General features: G+C 44.2%; 1 protein-coding gene across 3 annotated transcripts in view; it reads right to left on the bottom strand.

Moving 5' to 3' along the window:
• Window positions 1–9,613, bottom strand: part of PRR5L (proline rich 5 like) — a 30,212-nt gene that overhangs the window by 3,647 nt on the left and 16,952 nt on the right. Inside the window, exons 4-7 of one of the 3 annotated variants that reach the window (XM_010009758.1) lie at window positions 9,343–9,400; window positions 5,314–5,405; window positions 1,853–1,993; window positions 315–441 (exon numbers count right to left, since the gene is read on the bottom strand). In XM_010009758.1, coding sequence (XP_010008060.1) covers window positions 315–441; window positions 1,853–1,993; window positions 5,314–5,405; window positions 9,343–9,400 — 418 coding nt within the window. The remainder of the gene's footprint in view (window positions 1–314; window positions 442–1,852; window positions 1,994–5,313; window positions 5,406–9,342; window positions 9,401–9,613) is intronic. The other 2 variants (XM_010009757.1, XM_010009759.1) reach the window with 2 other exon arrangements.

The raw sequence follows: 9,613 nt of genomic DNA, 5'->3' as shown, positions 1-9,613 counted from the left end.
TTATCCACAGTTTGAATTCAAATTCTTAATTTTTTAATTTTTTTTTATTTTTTTTTTTAACAGTTTGGGTTTGAAGGATTTGGATTGGAAGGGACCTTGTAGCTCATCTAGTTCCAACCCCATGCTACAGGCAGGAAGACCTTCCACTTGGCCCTGTTGAATTTTATGAGATCTGCACTGGTCCACCTAGTGGGCCAAGATGTTTTAGCCTTTGTTTTCTGTTTCTCATGGAGCCATGCACTGTCTCCTTTCTAGCACAAATGTACACTGCCTCACGCCTCAACAACAGCTTCTGTACAATGCACATGTCTTACCAAGCAAACAGGTGCTACCAGAGAAGCCATGATCCTCACACAAACCCAAGTACGGTGATACCACCTGCTTGACGAGTTCTTCCAGCTGTAGGTAGCCCTCACTGGGTCCGGTAGGCTCATGGACACTCTGAAATTCAAACATTAAAGGCAACATTACCCTTACCTACTTCTGAGTAAAGTTTTTGAGTGAAGCCTGGCATCTGTCAAATATCTCTGCACTGGAATAATTCAACCCTATCAGTAGACCACTTGGAGAAGCACAGTTGATAAGCCAAAATGGAGCTTTTGGGTGCCATTCTGGTCAACCTCCATGTTCAACTCATAGCTATAACCCTATAGACATCATGTACCTTACTGTCTTCTTTCTGATGAATCGATAGGAAGGTACAAGGTACACTCACACCAAGGATTTGCCAGTTCTACCAGGAAACAGATTTTTGTAGAAAAGCCTTAACACACCCTTGGCAAAGCACTGCTCCTTTCCTAGGCAGGACGGCAGGAAATGCACCCTCTGTAGTTCAGCTTACAGCTGTGAAGGTGGTAGATAACGCTAACCAATTTAACAGTAATTTCAGAAACTGCTCACAGGCTTAACTTCCTGCTAAGTCTCAGTAAGCTTTTCTTTCTAAGACCCTCTTTGCCCTCAAGATTCTTTTATTAAAATATTTCAGGGAAATTAAATTGACACTTTAGTATAGTCTGCTTTTAAAGTCTGGGTCACTGGGAATATGAGAACAGCAAGAACTCACACAGAAATACCAGCTTAGCCACTCTGCAGTTTTGATTGCACTTGAGGAAGTTTCATTCCCTGCCACTCTTTATAAGTGGAGAAGAAGTAGAAGTGAAAGATACCCAAACAGCCACCTGGTAACATTGTATTTTGCAGGACTGCCAGGCTGGGTGACATAAAAAGATAAACCAGCTGGTATACTCGAATGTATTGGCATACTTGGAAAATACTCTCTTGAGGTCTGGATGAAAAGGTTAGTCCTCCCAAAAGGTTTGGGAGAGGCCTTTGGAAGATGTATAACATTTTGCCTGCTGCCAAAAGGTATTCCTTCTCTCATGGGAGGCACTGCTCAGTACCCCAGCCAGCCAAGGAGCTGGTGTCAGGCAGTTGGCAGCCACAGCTCATCCAAATTCCACAGTCCGCTGTGATGTGATAAAGCTGAGAAACGATGATAACTAGGGCACAAAGAGGCCTTCAGAAAATTTGGGAGATGAAAATCTATGTGAGGAAAAAAAAAATAAAAGAGTCCTATGACTGTTCCTAGCTGGAGAGGAGAGGTACCAAGAAAAATACAAACACCAAAGAGCAGAACCCAGCGCTTGCATGGCAACTTCCTTACCTGTCCCCAGGGAAATTCAGTACATTCAAATTCAGCTCTCATTTCTACACTTCGCATTCCCAAATTAGCACACATTGCTCCCCCTTCATCACACCCTCTTCCCTCCTCACTCTCCTTTCCAGCGTTCTTAGTAGTTCAATGAGATTGAGACACCCACGGGGAGTTAGATGAAGAACAGAGGCTCCCCACCTGCAGAATTAATAGCATCTGGACAATGGAAGCTGGGAGCTTTGTCTGGACCAGAGGAAGAATTTCTTCCAGCTTTACTTTTAGCAAGACCAAGTCTCTGAAGCCAAGGAGAGCAATCTGACGGATCGTCAACTCCTGACCCTAAAAAACACAGAAGGCAAAGTCCAAGAGTTGGTAAAGGCATGTGTAAGCATCACATCAACACACGTATGCACACAGAGAGAAAAGGTCTATGCTGCCCTTGCTGCTGTGTCAAAGCACCCCCAGCTGATAAGGCTGAAGATTCATAGTACTCTTTGGTCACTTCCCTGTCAGTCTCTGTCCCACACCAATTCTGAAACGAGTAACACCTCACCTGAGATGCCACTAGGTTGGGAGTGAAGCCACAAACGGGTCTGTATTTCACCAAAAGACTACATATTCATGAAATCAAACTGCCACCCAATTTGCTCACAAGCATCGAAAGGCCAGACAGATGCAGCTCCTGCTTTTGAGCTGAGAAACCAGAGAAGGTTTGGTTGGTACAGAGTATTCCTTAACTAAGCCTACATCCGGTCTGTGCTGAATCCTCTTTTTGGTCAAGGTCTACACTTTAGACCTTGCTGATATGACAAAAATCCACAAGTCAGTCCATTGCAGGCTTTGGGATTTAGGCTACAGCAAAACTAGCAAGACTGCTTGTACCAAACATCATTTTAAAGAGCTTTGATCATTTTAAGGAGCTACAAGGTGCTCTGTATCCTCCCAGTTAGTCTTCTACATCAACAACGCAAGTGAGCAGGCTTAACAGACAAAGATGATGTAATATTTCTCAGCATAAACACATTTGGACTCCATTAGGCACTCTGGTGTTACTGTCTTTCCCTCTGCTATGCTTAACATCCACATGGCTTTCTCTTGCCCCACTGCAGCTTAATAGCAGAAATTTTCCTTCCAGCCCTGCCCTGCAATTTCTAGCCTTAAGAATTTCTCTTGTTCTTCCCAGTACATTAATCTCTGCCCCATGGTCTGTTTGGGAACCATTTTATGGTCTCCGTAACACACTCAACATGGCAAATATTTAGCTGGAAGGAATTAAAAGCAGTTAATCATTAATTCCTAATGGGTTTAATGTCATAATTAACAGCATTAATATGTAAATAGAAATTAAATCCAATAGTCTGGAGGGCAGCTCTGCCATAATAAAAGCACTGTGCTGTTTTAAACCATCACTGTGTGTTTAGAAACACAGAGGTGTAGAAAAGACCGGTACATATCTCTGAACTATATCTCAGCAGCTGCACACTTCTTATTTATATCATGCAGTTTAGTCCCATTAACTTCATACCCTATTTCCAAATGCAAACATCTTGTCGTGCCAAACAAAACAAAATTTGCTATTCTTTTTCCACACATCAACAGCTGCAACTATATGAAAGCCAGTGACCTGTTTACACAGTTTCCCTCTGTACAGCAATTTAACCAACTTGGCTGGCTTAAAGGTCATATTTCTGTAACAGCTATGAGCCTCAGGTTTAAACTTAGCTGAGATAGGAAGTTACTTCTAGTTACTACCTTCAGTATCATACGCTCACACATTCAGCTGACTTTCATTCTGAATGGGCAGTTGCTAGAGCCACAGAAGGGCACAACCAAATAATCACACTGACATTTGCAGCAAAGAACAGGGAACCAACCACAAACTGACTTTCCCATCTACCAGAGAAGCAGATAAAGAACTGTGGCTTGGTGAAAGAGATTTATTACATGAGCTCTCTTCACATGTGGTGACATGCCATATAAATAGGGACATACAGAACCCTAGTTATAGGAAGAGCCCAATCTTGTTATCAGGGCACTGGCCTGGGATAAGAGCAATTTCTTATTCCTTGCTGTGCCAGCAACTCTCTCTGTTGCAGCCTCAGAGAGCTCACCCAGACTCAAATTCTTATCATAGCATCACAGAATGGTTTGGGTTGGAAGGGACTATAAAGCTCATCCAGTTACAACCCCCTGCCACAGGCAGAGGCACCTTCTACTAGACCAGGTTGCTCAAAGCCCCGTCCAACCTGGGTGTGTTCTTTGACGTATTTAGGTGGTTTAAATCCATACATTTGTGTAGGCTATAGAGCTTTAAATATGCTGTCTGTCACTTTTCAGTTCCTCATCTGTTAAAAGGCAATACTTCCCTAACTTCAGAGCTTCTATGAAATGATTTTGAGTGACTCAGATATTGTGACATGAAAAATACAGTAAAAAAGTTATGCTTCCAAAGAACTTCAACATCCCAGAGTAAATCTTTCACCACGATCACATAGTTACTACCAAAAGCTGCACCCACTGTGCAGTAACTTTTGTTCAGTTTCTCATTAGAGACACTTAATAGGAGGGGAATAGACTTTTCTTGTAAGTGGCGGAAATATTAGCATCAGTGGGTATGACAGACAAGGGACAATATTATAATTGTGCAGTTTTACCTGCCAAACACCTACCTTTAAGCATCTGCAGCAAGGAAAGAATAAAAATAAACACAGTAGAAAGGTTAGTACCTGTTTTTGCAGAAGTCCTTTCCCTTTTAGGAAGTGCCAGCTTTAACAGGATTAGAGCAAAAGGACAACCTTTGAGCTTTATCTACTGCCTTTCAAACAATACAAGAGAAAATAATTTTAAAATGCCCTGGAAAGCAATGTCTTGCAAAGGAGGCAAGAGTCAAGAGGAGGAGGCTAGCGTTTCCAAGAACGTCAGTCTCCTCATGAAGCACATTTTTCTTTTCCTTTCATGGAAAAGAAGATCAAAATAGGCTGGGGAGGTAATTACACTGCTTGTATGGAAACCCTGACTAGAACTACAATAAAAAATGATACAGCTCAACACTTCCAATGGGATACTCAGCTTTCAAAATACCCAGTAAGCAGGTTTTACATGAAGGTGTTCATTCATCCTCTACCCATAGATTTACTTGTCCCCTTATTAAAGCTTAAAAAAATCCCAACAGAGGATTTTCCAAAAGCACAACTGGGACATAAGCCCTCCAAAAGTAGTTAGGGTGAGTTAGACACATTTGTTGTGATCTAGTCTTCAGATTTGTCCCTCTGAAGACAAGTTGTTAATATTATCATCTGCACCAACAGTCGCAGCAATTTAACAGCAGAAGAAATAGAAATACAAACGGCGCAGAGCTTCACCCTAGACAAGGTATCATCCAATAGTTCCAGCATTCAAGCTTAGCTAAGCACAGAGAGAGTAGGAAAATGGGAATAAATTCAGCCCAAACCCTTGTGCTTGACCACTAGATTTTAGCAGTTCTTCTTACACAGTTAATGCTACTCTACTTCCTCCCAGATTTAGTTTAAAGGTTTTCAGACCTGTTTAGCCAGTGGCCAAAAAAGTGCTGCTGGAACAGAACAGAAGTTTCTATGTGCTGATAGCATTGTTGTTACACTGCCTCACCTGACTGAAGACTGAATTATAATGAAGGTTACCTGGACTGGGTAGAATATTGCCTGGAGTGTAGGAAGAGTCTCTGTAAAATAGTGATCCCAGATTTCAGACAGGACATCAATGCGATCCTCACCTACAAAAACAGATTTGGAGCAAGAGCTTTAGCAACAGGAACACCAAAATCCAAGTTGAATTTTCCCAATACTCTCTCATCCCCCAAATAAGAGACGCAAACCCACCCTTCAGAGTTTCTATCCAAAACTGAACATCACTCAGCTGAGCGTCACCTTAACTGACAGAGACACAAGACTGTGACCACAAATTGCTCTGTCCCTTACTGCAAAGAAGACAGCTCTGTGCGAAACAAGAGACTAATTCCAACAACAAAGTGAAACTCCTCTTTAACGAGAGGATTTAACTCCACAGCAAAGGATTGCAAATCTCATAGCTCACAGTTAGCATGCTCAACTAGCATGGGAGCACAGCCATCTGTTAGGAGCTGAAACTGATAACCAGCTGGTAAATCATAGAATCACAGAATAGTTGGGGTTGGAAGGGACCTTAAAGCTCATTCAGTTCCATCCCGCTGCCACGGGCAAGGACACCTTCCACTAGACCAGGTTGCTCCAAGCCCCTGTGTCCAACCTGGCCTTGAACACTGCCAGGGATGGGGCAGCCACAGCTTCTCTGGGCAACCTATGCCCGGGTCTCACTACCCTCACAGGGAAGAGCTTCTGCCTAATGTCTAATCTCAGTCTCCCCTCTGTCAGTTTAAAGCCATTCCCTCTTGTCCTGTCACTACAGGCCCTTGTCAAAAGCCCCTCTCCAGATTTCTTGTTGGTCCCTTTAGGCCCTGGAAGCTGCCCTAAGGTCTCCCCAGAGCCTTCTCAGAAGAGAAGCCCAGCTCTCTCAGCCTGTCTCCAGAGCAGAGGTGCTCCAGCCCTCAAAGCATCTCTATGGCCTCCTCTGGACTCACTCCAACAGCTCCTCATCCCTCTTGTGTTGTTGCCCCAGAGATGGATGCAGGACTGCAGGAGGGGTCCCACGAGAGCAAAGCAGAGGGGAAGAATCTCCACCCTTGACCTGCTGCTCACGCTGCTGGTGATGGAGCCCAGGACATGGGTGGTTTCTGGGCTGCAAGCACACACTGCTGGGTCATGGTGAGTTTTTTTGTCACCCAACACCCCCAAGTCCTTCTCCTCATGGTTGCTCTCAATCCAGTTTCACCCAACCTGCAGTTGTGCTTGGGATTGCCCCAACCCAAGTGCAGGACCTTGCACTTGGCCTTGTTGAACTCCATCCTGTCCAGGTCCCTCTGGATCCCATCCCTTCCCTCCAATGTGTCAATCGCACCACACAGCTTGGTGTTGTCAGCAAACTTGTTGCGGGTGCACTCGATCCCACTGCCCATGTTGCTGACAAAAATGCTGAACAGCGCCAGTCCCAACACCAACCCCTGAGGAACACCACTCAACACTGGTCTCCATTTGGACATCAAGCCATTGACAACAACTCTTCCAGTGCAACCATCCAGCCAATTCCATATCCACCAAGTGGTCCATCTGTCAAATCCATGACTCTCCAGTTTAGAGAAAAAGATGTTGTGTGGGACAGTGTCAAATGTCTTGTAGAAGTCTGGGTAGATGACATCAATTCCTCTTCCCTTACCCACCATAAGAAGGCCACCAAATTTGTCAGGCACAATTTTAACAGCCAGTATCAACTGTTCTGGAGCAACTGAGTCAGGGAGACCATTTACAAGACCTGAGATCCTGCTCCCAGTCACAGACACAGTAGTCAGGAGCCTGATGAGCCACAAAGCCACTGTGGTCCTCTCAAATATGGCACTTGGGAAAGTTCCAGAATTAAACCCACTTGTGGTCACCTCTCCTATGACTCCAACAAGAACAAATATCCCCAAATATAAATGGGTATTTAAAATGAAGGCAGACTAAGTTATGCAATTCCTGAGTCCCATAACAAGAATACAACTGTGGTCAAAAGCCTATTATTAACAAAAAATGCTTTACTGAACATAATGGTTTGGATAGGCTTTTAAACTATGCTCATAGGCTTGACTTATAGACCTGTGTGTTCCTCAGCATTTGGGCCCAAAACTTTTCAGTTTCTTTGGAGATTTTTCCCATCCCAGAAAAGGCAAAAGGTTTGCCAAGTTTTTCAAGTTTTAGATACCTTCCCCAGAAATGTCAGGTGCAAATACAGACCCAGGTTTAACAATACAAGATTCTGACAAAAGGATTTTCCAGGACACCTTCTATAGAGCCTCAGCTGGAGCTCACAAGCAGTCAAGACTCCAGGAACAGCAATGGAAGGCAACTGCTCAAGACATCTTTGAAGGCTCAGCCTCAAGATGACTGAAGGCCCTAGATGAGGAACTGGAACAAAGGACAACTGCAGCTCAAAGGATCCTTATCACTGTGTGCTGAGGTGCTTTCTCCATCTGGAGACTTGTACACGGGCTTGCACTGTGCTTGTCCATGGATTTTGTGCTGCTTAGGACAGGGCCAGAGAACAGAAAGCCAGCAGGACCAGATCCTGCAGAAGTTTTCTTCTGAGCAGAGAGCCCAAGAACCACCACAGGAGGGTTCAGATGAAGGCTTCACAGTGTCAAGTACGATATCAGCTTCAAAACTGGAACTGCAGGTGAACGAGCACCCACCTAACACCCCCATAACAGCTAGCCAGAAACTGCCAACTGTAACTGAAAAAGACAACAGGAAACAAACTAACTGAATGTTTAATTCCCTCTTCTGCCTCCTCCCCACAGCTGCGCTTTGGTGTGTGGAGCCAGAAAGAAATGTCACAGATCACTTCTCCTTCTGGAGGAGAAGGGGGAATGGTTTGTTTCTTCAAGAAATCATAAATCCTACAGGCATTGAAAGAGATTCTGACAGGCCATATAAAGAAAAACCATGTTAAAGTAAGGCTGTGATTTGAAAAACAGACACAGTAAAACATCGTTATGCCCTGCAGCAGGAACATTATTCTGTCTCTGATTTCTGGGACAGTAGGAATTTTCCAGGAAAACAGCTAACCGAGAAGCACGTACAAGAAGTTTTTGTTGCTGTGATCACAAGAGTTGCACCAAGAAAGGTGCCCTCTTTAAGGCAAAATGCATGAGTCTGCCTTTTTATCTCCCTTAAAGGGCCAGTGCTGAAGAAGCAGGCACCAAGCAGAAGGCTGGCAACTGCACAGCTCCTTCAGGGTCCGAGTCCTACAGCCTGCTGGCTGAGTGGAGCAGTCAGTTGGTGAAGAACGATGCTGACAAATCTGGCACCAATACTGACACAAGACCACAAGACTGTAAGTGCCTATTGGCATTTAATGACCCAGATACAGCAGGCTGGTGATTAGCAAGAGATCTCCCCTACAGGCTACAAAACTGGGTTAAATCAACCAGCAGCCTAGTTTTGAATAAAGACATGTACCCGAGACAGCGTGCTGTGCTTGAGCACACTGTTAATAAATGTGACTAACCCCACGTATCCACCATGGAGTCACCACACCACGCTAACCTCATCCAGAGGCTCTGCCAGCATCTGTAGCCGAGTGGTTTGGACAAAACTCCCTCCGTGTGTGATCAGCTTCTTTCCAGAAGGATTTAATTCCCACCTGAGTAACTGGTTGTTTCTATAAATTTACATAAAGCTTGTCACCTCAGCTCTCAAAAGCATGAGACAATAACCAAAATTATACTTCCATCAAGCTGCAAATCACATTGAGAAATAAAAGGCAGAAGGTAGCTCTCAACAGGATCCATGTCCAGTCCAGAATTGCTCTGAGCAGGTTCAGCTGCCACAGAAGCTGACGTTCCTGCTTTCATGATAGAGAGGTGCCTGGTGGAGGTGTTGCAGCTACATGGCTATTCATACTGCACACCATCCTTTAAGCCTCACAAGGGCTGCAGTGCAACCTGCTCCTGAGAGCTTGTGTGACACCCCAAGACAGTATCAGAAAGGGCTGTATGCTTTTCAGACATGCAAATCATCTCATCTGACCAAACATCAAAGCACAACACTCTTCCAAAATAGGTTTCATATTATACTTGCCTTCACACAGCTTAACCTTCTCCTCTATGAACAGCAAGCCTTTCACAAGGAGCTGGTTCTGCCAAGAGAGAACAGAGACATGCATTTGCCTTTTCTGAGAATTAGTAAACATGAAAGAATTTTTTCTTTCTTTTTTTTTTAAAGATGTTAACCCCTTTGCATGCTGTTATCTAAAGATTACTCATATCACAGAATCATAGAATCGCAGACTTGTGTGGGTTGGAAACACCTTCTATTTCCAACCCCCTGCCACAGGCAGGGACCCTTTCCC

The sequence above is a fragment of the Nestor notabilis genome, unplaced genomic scaffold (genome assembly GCF_000696875.1).
Source record: "Nestor notabilis isolate BGI_N333 unplaced genomic scaffold, ASM69687v1 scaffold982, whole genome shotgun sequence".
NCBI classification, from domain to species: domain Eukaryota; kingdom Metazoa; phylum Chordata; class Aves; order Psittaciformes; family Psittacidae; genus Nestor; species Nestor notabilis.
The sequence above is the reverse complement of the archived record's forward strand: the minus strand, read 5'-3'. Positions and strand labels throughout refer to the sequence as shown.